This window comes from Pollicipes pollicipes, unplaced genomic scaffold (genome assembly GCF_011947565.3).
Source record: "Pollicipes pollicipes isolate AB1234 unplaced genomic scaffold, Ppol_2.1 Scaffold_4002;HRSCAF=4701_pilon_pilon_pilon, whole genome shotgun sequence".
In the NCBI taxonomy this organism is placed as follows: domain Eukaryota; kingdom Metazoa; phylum Arthropoda; class Thecostraca; order Pollicipedomorpha; family Pollicipedidae; genus Pollicipes; species Pollicipes pollicipes.
In genome coordinates this window covers 45,288,601-45,301,626 of record NW_023596420.1, presented here as the reverse complement: position 1 = coordinate 45,301,626, position 13,026 = coordinate 45,288,601, and the positions used below count along the sequence as shown (strand labels likewise).

The following is a 13,026-nucleotide window of genomic DNA, read 5'->3' as shown; positions in this document are numbered from 1 at the left end:
CCGGCGGCCGACAGCGGCCGGTGTCCTACCCCAGTCTGTCCCGGCGGCCGACAGCGGCCAGGGTCTGACCCCAGTCTGTCCCGGCGGCCGACAGTGGCCAGGGTCTGACCCCAGTCTGTCCGGCGGCCGACTAGTGGCCAGGGTCTGACCCCAGTCTGTCCCGGCGGCACCGCCGCAAGCTACACCGTCCACGTCGGTCGGACCGTCTCCCTCATTCTATAAGACCTCAGTGGGCTGGATGCTGCGGCTGAGCGGGAGCTGCCTTTATCAGCCGGGCGACACGGCCGCGGCGCGCGCTGCCGCAGCGGCCGCTGAAGCAGCGCGCTCGTCTCTGCTCTGTGCTGCGCCGCGTGCTCTTATCACGCCGGGTCGCTGGCGCACCCGCAGACTGCCGTGCTTACATTGATCCGGAAGCTCGCTGCGGCGGTATACCTCCACGATTGGCTGCATATGCAGCCCGCCATGTTCCGCAGGGCTTTTAGTCTCTCGCGTCTTCACCGGGTGATCATATCGCAGCCTCGTGGGTTATGGCGGCCGGCTCGTATCCGCCTGTCGTCAGGCACGTGTGGTCGGTCGGCAGGTCGTATTGGCCGTTGCGTGCTCCCGGGTCAGCCCCGCCGTGGAGCGCCGGCGTCGTGATTACCTTATCGTGTGCGTTAGCCGTCTGATCGGGTCTCTTGAAGCCCCGATAGTCGGACTTCTCGACCCCAGCCGGCTGATGATTGCACAGAGCCTGCGTGCTTGATACGAGGGACAGATACCATATCGCTGCGGGGATTGGTGTTTGTATGGTGGTCGTAACATACCATCTCGTATGCAACGGTTGGAGATCCCGTGAGAACGACTTTCGGGTGTCCCCTGTGTACATCTTTTCGACCATGTGCCGGTCCCCGAAGCGGACGACGTCTAAGCATGCCGGCGGACGTGGTGTGGTCGATTTTGCGCTTTCATACCATTACTCGGTGCAATATAGCAATATTCAGGAATCCCTTCCCAACGATTGGGAATTGCATTTTGTTCGTCCATTGAATTATATATTCAATTATATATTCAATGCAATTATATATTCAGTTATATATTCCAGCATCCATTGAATTACAGATTATGCGCTGGAAGTCTGTCAAATTATGATCTCATCAAGTTCTTTCCTAGTATGCATGAATGACGTCAAAATTTTCACGTATGTTTCTATATATATATATATATATATATATATATATATATATATATATGTATGTATGTGTGTGTGTGTGTGCGTGCGTGCGTGCGTGCGTGCGTGCGTGCGTGCGTGCGTGCGTGTGATATGAGAATGTGAAGTATATATCACTAATACAAATATAAGAATATGCATAGTTATACAACATGAACAAGGCAATGATGTTGGTGTAGGATCAGTTGGGGCCATGTGCCGACGCCATAAATATGGCACAATTCTAAATTGACTTAGCGGTACCTTTTTATCGCGAATCCCCGCCCTGCAACTTCGCTGAAGTCGCATATAACGCCGGCCTCCGCAGTGGCCGAGGTCTTGAAGTGCAAGTGTTTGAAGAAATTGGCAACGCGTCGGTTTGTGGTTGCTGCGTACCCCGGCGCACAGTGTAGGTATGCGGCGTCACGACGGCCTGCGGAGCCTGCGGACTGCGCCTGACCTTGAATACCGATGATCCAATACAAACACGCGCAGGGTTACCTCCAGCGTGTTCCACCCGGGCGTGGGTGGCTTTGAAACCCGGGCGCGAACACGCCCCAGACCTAGCGGTCATCCGCGGACGGCGCGCGAGCCGCGCCATGCTGCCAGCGGCGCTCGAGTCACCGACAGCAGACAGGTCCCGGCTATGAGAGCGAGTGCAAGGTGCTGTGAGTGGTCCGCAAACCTCTGGCCGCAGACATTCAGCTGGCCGCAGGAGCCGTTCGGCCCCGCCGCCACATGGTCTGGGATAGGAGCACGTGACTGACGGCCGCCCTGCATCGGTGCACTAATGGCAACTCTATCCGTTATGATAGCAAATCGCCTGGAGTGAGAGCTGTCTCCGCCCCCGCGAGTCGCGGCTCCGCGCAGGCGCGGCGCCGCCGCAATCCACCAAACCGTCGGGCCCATTACGAGTTGAGCTTGTGGGCTGACCGGGCTGCGGGCCGCTTCGCTGACCGCGGCCGCCACCAGATGGCCAGCCGCCGAGCCGGCCAATGAACGGCCGGCGCGGCGCGCCGCAGCGGCCGCGGCCCGTCCAGCCGGCCGCCGGCCGCGCCAGTCAGGTCGTCGCCGGCCCCAGCTGCTGGCGCTACCATGAGGCTGCGGCGGCTGCGGCGCAACCGCGACGCCTCGGCGGAGCCGGCGAAACCGGCGCCGGCGCGCTTAGGCCCCGGCGACTCGGGGCTCGGATCCAGTCAGGTCAGGTCAGGTCAGGTCGGGTTGGGTCAGGCGAGCAGAGGGCCGGCTTCTGTATCATAGTGCGTTGCTCAAGTGCGGCTCCGGCGGCCTCTAGTCCGGTTCGCATCCGCTGCGCCGTCGTGACCGTGCGTGAGGCACGTGTGCCGGTTGTCTTCGGGTCAGGTCAGTGACTGAAGGGCACCTTAGGTCAGGATCCTCCCACGGCCTCGGGGCTCGTCCTGCGCGCGAGGCGGCGATTTCCCGCCGGCTCTCCGCGGTTGTTGCGTTTCCATGCGAGCTTACGCTGTGCGAGAGAGAGTGTACGGACCTTACGGTGCGAGGATCTTGGTGCCAGGGAGGTTGTCCCTCTTTCCCTCCCAGCATTTTAGGTGGCGGACTCGTAATGCTTTAATCCCGTGCAATCATAAGCTCTTGATCAAAACGGGGCGTAGTGTACATTTTTTTTAGAGCTGCCGACAGCTGTTCAAACTCCGAACTTAATTTGCTCACATCTTGTGAGGAATTTCACTTTGAGTAAATGTTTGGTTACTTCTCCATACCCACCCTCATAACCTCAGCACAGCGTCTTGGCCGACTGCCTGTGAGGTGACGGGCGTGGCCTGTGGTCACGCCGGCTCGGCTCACCGGTGGATCGAAGGGGTCGACGGCCCCCCTCTGTGCCGACTCGTCCGAGGCCGAGACCGCGCGCTGTCGGGGCGCGTGCGCTCAGGTGGAGGTGCTTCACAGTAGCGCAGAACGCCGTGCGGTAAGCTCGATTCTTGCTTGGTTGTGATAAACAGAACGTTTTTGAGACGTCGCTCCCACTTCATTTGAGGGCGTCGCTCCTACTTCAATCGCAGGAGTGAGCCGGTGCCAGTGAATGCTAGTGAAAATGCTCCGCCGTTGCTTCCCTTTTTTAACGCAAACATAGTTTGCACTGGTAGTCTCACTCCTCGGCGAGGGAATGCGCGGACCTGCGGCAGGTCAGCGGGCGCCGCGTCAGTGTCAGACTGGGTCAGCGGTGGCTTCGGCCGCTGCCGGTGGCCACCTACAGTGGGCTCCAAGCCATCTGAGCGTCAGCGGGGCAGCGGTGTCCGCCGCTGTGGTCAGAAGCCCACGGAGTGAGAGTGAACCCGCAGTCTGGTGCGATTGAACGCTTCCTCGCCCGCTGGTGGATACTGTGGACGGCGGCTGCGTGACACACGCCTCGAGGCCTGGGAAGGAGAGGAACCTTGCCCAGGCGGCGGTGCAGGACCTGGGGTCAGGTATGTGACCTGGAGTGGCGGTCTGATTTCGTCCCTTTGCGACGTCGTCTGGGTCCGCCCTCGGCCGCTGCCTCAGGCTCCCGACAATAGGATTGCGCCCGCCAGCCGCGCTTTGTCACGTTGGTCCTGGTCGTGGCCTGGTTTTGTCACGTTAGTTCTGGTCGTGGCCTGGGTCGCTCGCCAGGGATTGTGTGGCCCCCGCGTTATCGTTCCGACGCGAGGTCGCCATGTAAAACACGACTCCGCGCTGCTTTCACTGCGAGATCGTGCCAGCGGCCTTGACTTTATACTCTGGCTGATGGCGCGGCTGTGTAAACTCGCATCGTCGTCGGCGAAGGCTGCGCTGGATTCCCTCACGCTAACCGACGGGGTCTGTCCAGCTCCGGACGCGGCGAGGCCGGCTGTGTTTACGTCGGCTCGTGTCATGGTCCGTCGACGGGCGCGGTCGTGCTCCACCTGTCAGAGGCCGGCTCCGCTCGTTCCGCCCGTCAAAGGCCGGCTCCGCTCGGCCCGTCCGCCATAGGCCGGCTCCGCTCGGCCCGTCCGCCATAGGCCGGCTCCGCTCGGCCCGTCCGCCATAGGCCGGCTCCGCTCGGCCCGCCCGTCAAAGGCCAGCTCCGCTCGGCCCGTCCTCCATAGGCCGGCTCCGCTCGGCCCGCCCGTCAGGGGCCAGCTCCGCTCGGCGCGCCCGTCAGGGGCCGGCTCCGCTCGGCCCGCCCGTCAGGGGCCAGCTCCGCTCGGCGCGCCCGCCGTAGGCCGGCTCCGCTCCTGGCAGCTCCAGCAGAGCGGCCGCTGCCAACAGCTGCTCCGCAGGGAGGCGACACATTCTGGGCTCCTGACACATGGAGCCAGTGCCACCTGGAGTGCCGCTGACGGTTATTGCGCCGGCGTCCAGCCCAAATGATGGAGGTGCCTCGCTCCGCCGCCCGCGTTTGCAAACAACCCCTTGACGTCTTTCGGCGCGCAATTGGAAGTAAAAAGACGACTGACCTCCGCTGGGCCTCTGTGGTCTTTTCGTGCAAGCACTTTTTCTCTACCCGCGTATGCACTGCACCGACGGCTTCGCGGTACAGGAACCGAGCACGCACGCAAAGACCTGGCCGCCAGTGCCGGTATTCATCAGCTGTTGTCCGGCTTGGTTCAGGCCTGGTTCCATCCACGCGGCGCCCGAGCGGCGCTGGCCGGTCTGCGCGCGTGTGTGACGTCAGAACAGGATTGCCGCGGGGTCCTCTCGGGGCGAGGCGGGCGCGCGCCGCCGTCCAGCGAAGCTCGACTTGCATCGCCGTCGACGCGAACGCGCGGTGACCGGTGTTGGTGTTTGCCCGGAAACAGCCGTTCGTGCGGCTCGCGTCTGTCGTGGGGCGTGTGACTCAGCGCGCCGCGGCGTTGACGCTATCGCCTGGGTACGGGATGTGCCGCGCGTCTCGGCACACGTATGACGGGGTTATCTCGGGTCTATCGTCACCGGTTGCGATAGTGGGGCTGGTTGGCCGCGTGCCATGGACTTTGGCCCGCGCTCGCACTGCTGCTGTTTGACTGTACGGTTGGCGCAGCAGGCTAGTGATGCCCGTGACGTGGGCGGCCGGGCAGCGGCTCAGCTGCTGTCTGGCTCAGCGGCGGCTCAGCTGCTGTCTGGCTCAGCAGCGGCTCAGCTGCTGTCTGGCTCAGCAGCGGCTCAGCTGCCGTCCGGCTCAGCGGCGGCTCAGCTGCTGTCTGGCTCAGCAGCGGCTCAGCTGCTGTCTGGCTCAGCAGCGGCTCAGCTGCTGTCTGGCTCAGCAGCGGCTCAGCTGCTGTCTGGCTCAGCAGCGGCTCAGCTGCTGTCTGGCTCAGCAGCGGCTCAGCTGCTGTCCGGTTCAGCAGCGGCTCAGCTGCTGTCTGGCTCAGCAGCGGCTCAGCTGCTGTCTGGCTCAGCGGCGGCTCAGCTGCTGTCTGGCTCAGCAGCGGCTCAGCTGCCGTCCGGCTCAGCAGCGGCTCAGCTGCTGTCCGGCTCAGCAGCGGCTCAGCTGCCGTCCACAGCGGTCGGGAGAGCCCCGCCCAGTCTGTCATTGGGTTTGGCATAGTGGGCCAATGCTGGGAGAGCCTGCCCCATCAAGTGCTTGTGATGCATGACTGCTGTGGGCACTTGGCCATCGAGCTCTTTGGCCGTACTCTAGTTGTAGGATTGCCAAAAAACAACGAACATCGTGAAAACATCACATCGTTGGTGTTCACAAATGAAATAGTGCTTACCAGGTCTGTCACCAGGAATCAGGCGGTGTGCCTGCTACCTGTGTCTATGAAATCACCCTGTTTTGCAGCTACTGACAGACTGTGTTGTAGGCAGTCGCTACGTAGTGCTACCTTGTGACGGCATAGTGTGATTATGATTTTGCTTATTATTTATGTTCTGTACGCATTTTTGCTAATTACTTTCTGAATGTGCTTAACGTTTTGACCTCGGAGTATCTTGTCGGTTTATTTATAATTTAGCTTTCTTGTCAGAAATCGCAAAGCCCCTGTCTGTGCCGTTATTAGATTGCGTGTAAATTTATCACTGACCATGAATATATGACTTCATTTTGGCTCACTTTCGGCATGTTCCCCATGTACAGCAGTTTCGTTCCCTGTCGTTTTCGGCCCTTTTAGTTTTCTCCTGGTGAGTTCGCCGTACATGTCCGATGGGATTATGAACTGGCGGCGGTCGCTAGCTGCCGCCGTGGCACGGTGAATGCGGCGGGCGGCGCCGCCCCGCTCGAGCACCAGGCTGGCTGCCCGGTGCAGGAGTCGCTCCGGCGTAAGAGACGCTTGCGGCGGATCGCCTATTTGCAGTGGCGGAGCGTGGCATGCAGTGGTTGCAGGGTTTCTATCGTGACACCGGCTGGTTCCGCGGCGGCGCTGTGTTGAGGTGACCGCTTCACCGAACAGCCGCGTCACCACTGGTGTGCTGTGTAGCGGCGCAAGCGTCCGCGATGTCTGTTGTGATGCTCGAACTCATTGATATGCTCTGCTGACAAGGAGGATGCACTGACTGCTACGACCGCTGTGGTCTGGTTCGACGGTACCCGTGTCGTGCCGTGCCGTGCGCCGGCGGCTGAAGGCTGACCCATATGGTATGCTGTGCCGTGCCGTGCCGTGCCGTGCCGTGCCGTGCCGTGTCGTGTCCGTGCCGTGCCGTGCCGTGCCGTGCCGTGCCGTGCCGTGCCGTGCCGTGCCGTGCCGTGCGGTGCCGTACCGTGCCGTAAGACTACGTGTGCCGGCGGCGGGAGTAGTAGGCTGTAGCACACCTTGGGCCGACAAGAAGCCGACCTCCATGTTGTGCGGGGCCGTGATATGATGTGATTGCGGTGCTGTACCGTTCCATGACAGTCTTTACCAATACAGGGTCGTTTTTACCACAGGGGTAGTTCTCCTGTTCTTAGCTCTGGTGTACTCTCAAACTTCTGCTCCGGCGCATGACAGTAAATATGCCTTGTATGGGCCTGCAGGAGATCTGCTGCTCCCGTGTGCTGTGCTGTGCTGTGCTGTGCTGTGCTTTGTTGTGTTGTGCCGTGCTATGATGCGATGTGATGCAGCGTAATGTGCGGTCCCGTGAGCCGCTGTATTGGCTGGCGGCAGGAGTTTTACCACTCAGTGGGCCGACTGGAAGCGGACTCAGCGGCGGGCAGCGACGCGCCAGCCACGGCGCCACCGTCGCCGCCCAGCCAGCTCCGTCCCGGCCGCGATGAGGATGAGTCGGACACAACCGAGGACGACCCAGGTACGTGCCTCTCCCACGCCGCCGAGGATGACCCTGGTACGTGTCCTCCCACACCACCGGGGACTGTTGCGGTACGTACTCTCCCCACACCGCGGAGGATTATGGGCGCCACATGACCAACGTAGTCGGTGCGCCCCAAAGCCCAAATCACCATCCTCATCACCACGGAGGATGACCCTGGTACGTGCCCTCCCACACCACCGAGGACTATCGCGGTACGTTCTCTTTCCACACGACCGAGAACGACCCCGGTACGCGCCCTTGTGCTACCGGGGTTTGCCTATCACATGTTGCATGGTTGACTGGTTCCGACCTTCGGCCAATCCCACACAGTCAAGAGTTATGCTGCGTTGGCTGGAAGCGGCGGTGGCCGCTGCGCCGCCCCGTCCTCCAACTGTGGGCCCGCGCTGCTGACGAAGCCGTGGCGGACCCGCGTTTCGAGTGAGCAGTCACGTCCGACCCAGGGCTTCACACGGCGCCGCCGACGCCGCCGGCGCCGCCGAGCGGGGGGCGCGAAACACGCGCAGCAAACAGACGCCGCACCCGGGCCGCGCCGCCCGGGTCACAGCCGCGATGCGGCCGTGACGCGGGTGACTGTGGGTGTTCGCGTTCCATTTGTGGCGCCGCTCCTGTGACAGCACGTGGCTGGCGCCAGGTGGCACCAGAGCCCTCTGTCTGCTGGCCGGCGGCGGGAGCTGCTGATCGGTCAGCGGCACCAGTGGATTGTCAGTGGGAAGGGAGATCACAGCCGGTCGGCCGCTTGCCGGACTGGGCCGGCTCCGTCCTAGCCATGCGTGGCCAGTGCGCTTGCCTGCAGTCGCCGGAACATCGCGGGTTAATCGGCGCTGACCGTCGCCGTGCACCGGCGGCGCCGTGTCCACGCTTCCGGTGACGTCAAGGCGGCCTGACCGCCGGTGGTGTGCGTCGGTGCGCCGCCCCAGCCGTCAGCCCACGTCGGCGGCGGCCGGCACCAACGGACCGCCACCGCCCCGGTCCGTGATGACGCCTGTCCGCCCGGCAGCGGCCGCCTGCTGCGACGGCAGCCAGCACACGGGTCGCCACGTGACGTCACTAGAGCTGCCGCTGCACGTGGACCAGGTGTTCACGCTGCTCTTCACCCACTCCGACTTCTCCGAGGCGTTCCATCGCGAGCGCAAGTATTACGGTGAGTGGGACACGGCCGGCCGGTGCCGGCGCTGGGAGGTGGGCGTGTCCCGCTGGGATGCGGTCTCCCGTTTGTCGTCCGTGTTTTACATTGGCGCTTGAATCAGCGGGGGGGGGGCTGATTAAGGTCCGTTCTGATGTTTTTGACGTGGTTTGCTTTGTCAGCCCCCCCCCCCCCCGCCCTCCCTCCTTCTCATCCCCCTCCGACCCGCATACACACGAGCGGAGGGGGTACTTCTGCAGGGTGACTGGGTTTATGGCTCTTTGAAGGACTACATCACTTGTGGCGTGCAGCAAAATGGCATGCACCGCTGGTGGAGCTGAGCTTTTTCCGGCGTTTTTTAACGTTTAGGCACGGTTGGCATTCCATTTTAGGTAAACCACAGCAGAACTTAACGCGATTTTAAAACACTCCGATCAAAGCGGACATCAAATAGCGACTGTTCTCATAAATAGAAATGCATTCGGCACAGGTCCCTGCGGTTGGCGGGGCCGGGGATGGACCTGAAGCCCAACCCGGGTGTGGCCTTTGTCGTTGTCAAGCCGAAAGCCTCGCGTTACGGGGGATGGAAGTGCTTTTTGGTCCGGTCTCGAGCCGGCATTTTTATCAACAATCGCTACGGGGCCTGTTGTGGCGGACTTGTTAAATGCATTGCGATCGGGCCAAAACGTAGATGATCGTCCCCCTCAGCTGGAAACGCGTCTCTCGGTGTTTGACACATTTACTGCATTCGGTATAAGGGAATCTTGCAAGTTCTTCTTGCATGCCTTTTATAATTTTGCGCTGACTTCCAGCCGTTCCGCACCGTGCAGCTAGCGTGTCAACCGTATGCGATGCGCATGCTCTTATCGAGTGCGATGTGTGTGTTTATTGTTAAAGTACCTGGCTACATAAGCTGCGTGGCCAGGAGCAGCTAGGTACTATCCACTTGTTGCTGCGTTCCACGATTGTGTAGTCACGATGAAGTGCATAAATTCGCAAAAAGGCTGGTGGAACTCAAGTCCACTTAAAGCCGTTAAAACTGGCGACGGAGCACGTACGAGCCTGATCAGCATAATCGCTTCACAATCGTGACGTGTCAGGGGACGTCAGCTCCCTGCTGTCTGCTGCTTTTACACTCTTTCGGATGTGATGCCGCACCTGCAAGCCGCAGCAGGCGGCCGGATAATGGCGAGAGCTGGCGCAGCGGCGGCCGGGTAGTGGTGAGAACTAGTGCAGCGGCGGCCGGGTGGTGGTGGGAGCCGGCGCAGCAGCGGCCGGATAGTGGTGAGAGCCGGCGCAGCGGTGGCCGGATAGTGGCGAGAGCTAGTGCAGCGGCGGCCGGATAGTGGTGAGAACTAGTGCAGCGGCGGCCGGGTGGTGGTGAGAGCCGGCGCAGCAGCGGCCGGGTAGTGGTGAGAGCCGGCGCAGCGGCGGCCGGACGGTGGCGAGAGCCGGCGTAGTGGCGGCCGGATAGTGGCGGGAGTTGGCGCAGCGGCGGCCGGTCGGGGCTCGCGACGCCGCCGACACGGGTCGTGGCCGTTAGCGCACCATCGCCGACGAGCCGCAGACCCCGGGTCAGGGACGGGCGTGACGCCGAGGGAGCCATGCGGCGCTCCCCCCTCTCCCTCCCCCTGACGGCGCCCCTGCGTGCAAGTTTCGAAAGCCTGTCCCGTGGGTCATGTCGGTCAGTTGTATGGGGACGTGGTCATACTGCGAGCGGTTGACGTAATGTGCACCAGGCGAGGTGGCAGCCGTCTGGTGGTGTCCCCGGTTTGCGGGGAGCTTCGGCCGGCGGCTGACCTTGGCTCCCGCTGGCCTCGCAGACGTGGTTGCCGGCGAGTGGCAGGATGGCGAGGGAGGCACCAAGGTGCGCAGCATCCGCTTCCAGCTGGACGTCAACCACCCGCTGGGGAAGACAACCACCGTCACTGAGGAGCAGGTGCGGCAGTGGGCGCCGCCGCTCGTGTGGGTCCGCCGCCGGTGCAGGCTGGAGGTCGGCCCCCGTGGCGCCCCGCCGCGACCTCTGTCGCGCTCGGGGCGACCCGCGCGTTTTGTGTGCTGGAGGCTGCTGCACTGCCCACATACAGTAGCCATGTTATTGTGTCGCCGTTTGGCGTATTCGTGCCGTTGCTGTGGGTTGATGATTATGCGTTGCTTATTCCTTGATGTTACAGTTGTATTGCTTGATGTTGATGTGTGGCTGAATCTTTATCCCGCCATATGACTGTCTGCTGACCTCGCCACGTGGCTGCCTGCTGATCTCATCATGCGATTGCTGACCCCGCCATGTGACTGTCTGCTGACCCCATCTTGTGATTGCTGACCCCGCCACGTGACTGCCTGCTGATCTCATCATGTGATTGCTGACCCCGCCATGTGACTGTCCGCTGACCCCATCTTGTGATTGCTGACCCCGCCATGTGACTGTCCGCTGACCCCATCTTGTGATTGCTGACCCCGCCATGTGACTGTCTGCTGACCCCATCTTGTGATTGCTGACCCCGCCATGTGACCGTCTGCTGACCCCATCTTGTGATTGCTGACCCCGCCATGTGACTGTCTGCTGACCCCATCTTGTGATTGCTGACCCCGCCACGTGACTGCCTGCTGATCTCATCATGTGATTGCTGACCCCGCCATGTGACTGTCCGCTGACCCCATCTTGTGATTGCTGACCCCGCCATGTGACTGTCCGCTGACCCCATCTTGTGATTGCTGACCCCGCCATGTGACTGTCCGCTGACCCCATCTTGTGATTGCTGACCCCGCCATGTGACTGTCCGCTGACCCCATCTTGTGATTGCTGACCCCGCCATGTGACTGTCCGCTGACCCCATCTTGTGATTGCTGACCCCGCCATGTGACTGTCTGCTGACCCCATCTTGTAATTGCTGACCCCGCCATGTGACCGTCTGCTGACCCCATCTTGTGATTGCTGACCCCGCCATGTGACCGTCTGCTGACCCCATCATGTGATTGCCGACCCCGCCATGTGACCGTCTGCTGCCCTTGCTGTCATGAGGCCCTGAGTTGATATCTGGCGCCGCGCGGCCAACAGACGATGCACCCCGTCAGCCAGGCGGGCTGCCTGTACGCCGTTGACTCTGAGGTCAACAACACGGGCGTGCCGATGGCGGAGGTGTTCTACATCATCAAACACTACTGTCTCATCAAGCTGTCCAGCCGCAAGACCCGCCTCAACATATGGTGCCAGACCAAGTTCAAAAAGTCCACCCTGTTCAAGGGTGAGAGTGGTGATCTCCTAGCGCGGCTCAGGAGGAATCCCAGTACCCCTGTGCGTGTCCTGTCATTGGATCAGCGCTCTTCAGCGGTACCCGTTTTTGGTCAGGCCTGTGACATAGCGTCGGGATGTGTGTGACTTCAGTCCACAGTCGTGCCGCGCGCCAGGAGAGCCCGGTCCGTGTGCTGCTGGTGCGTCGGTGAGGGCGCGCCGACGTCGTGTGCCAGGCGCAGCGGCTGCTGACATTCGCCGCCGGACGCAGGTGCGGCACCGAGCGCGCGCCGGGGTCACGAGCGCCTGGCGGCGGCCTCACACCCGATCCGGGCTCACCGCCTCCTGTCGTTCGCGTCCAGGCTTCATCGAGAAGACCTCCAACGACGGCATGGACGAGCACCACAGCGTGCTGAACCAGATGCTGCTGGAGACGACCGGCGAGGTCAGCAAGCACAAGCGGGCCAAGCGGCGGCGCGCCGGCAGCAAGGGCGGGGGCGCTGACCTGCTCAGCGACGGCCCGGCGACACTCAGCCCGCGCGGCGTGAAGGGTGAGCAGCGTCGTGAGGTGGGGGCGACGTGGGTGCTTCCTGCGTCCCGTTGCTTGCGGGGTGGTCCCCTGCGCGTGTGTTTCCTGGGCCTGCCCTGGCTCAGCGCCCTGCCAGCATCACGCAGTGCTGGAGCCGCGTGTCTCTCATGCGCACAGCAGCGGCGCGCAGCCAACTTGGACGGCCAGTGTTTGTGAGCTGATAGAGCGTGATCGCTGCTCTCACCATATCCTGACAATGAACTGGACTGGAGGTCTCTTCGGCTGCTGCCTCTCGCACCGCCCCGAGTGTCACTCGTGGCCGTGATCCGCTCTGGCGGCGCACCGGCCCGTCCGGTGCTCGGCCGGGCCCCCAGAGCCCGAACCCGGACCCCCGGAGCCCAAGCCCTGGCCCCCGGAGCCCGAACCTGGACCCCCGGAGCCCGAGCCCGGGCCCCCGGAACCCGAGCTCGGGCCCCCGGAACCGAGCTCCAGCCCCCGTAGCCTCAGCCCGGCCCCCGTAGCCCGGGCCCCAGAGCCTCAGTGCAGCCGTCTGGCGTGTCCGGCAGGCGGCGGCGCGCCCGGCGAGCTACGGCCGGCCGCCTCCGACCGGCTGCTGCTGCTCGTGCTCGGCTTCATGCTGGTGCTGGTGCTTATGAACGGCTACCTGTACCTGCGCATGTCGCGGCTCGGCGAGCAGACAGAAGCGTTCGCGCACCGGGAGCTGCTCGTGGCGCAGATCAAGTGAGCCG

At 62.6% G+C, this 13,026-nt stretch overlaps 1 protein-coding gene across 1 annotated transcript in view; it reads left to right on the top strand.

Annotated features, from left to right (window-relative positions):
* Nucleotides 1-13,026, top strand: part of LOC119094568 (protein Aster-B) — a 30,324-nt gene that overhangs the window by 14,853 nt on the left and 2,445 nt on the right. Inside the window, exons 8-13 of the mRNA XM_037217628.1 lie at nucleotides 7,228-7,369; nucleotides 8,391-8,534; nucleotides 10,340-10,455; nucleotides 11,575-11,761; nucleotides 12,111-12,299; nucleotides 12,844-13,018. Of these exons, the coding sequence (XP_037073523.1) occupies nucleotides 7,228-7,369; nucleotides 8,391-8,534; nucleotides 10,340-10,455; nucleotides 11,575-11,761; nucleotides 12,111-12,299; nucleotides 12,844-13,018 (953 nt within the window). The remainder of the gene's footprint in view (nucleotides 1-7,227; nucleotides 7,370-8,390; nucleotides 8,535-10,339; nucleotides 10,456-11,574; nucleotides 11,762-12,110; nucleotides 12,300-12,843; nucleotides 13,019-13,026) is intronic.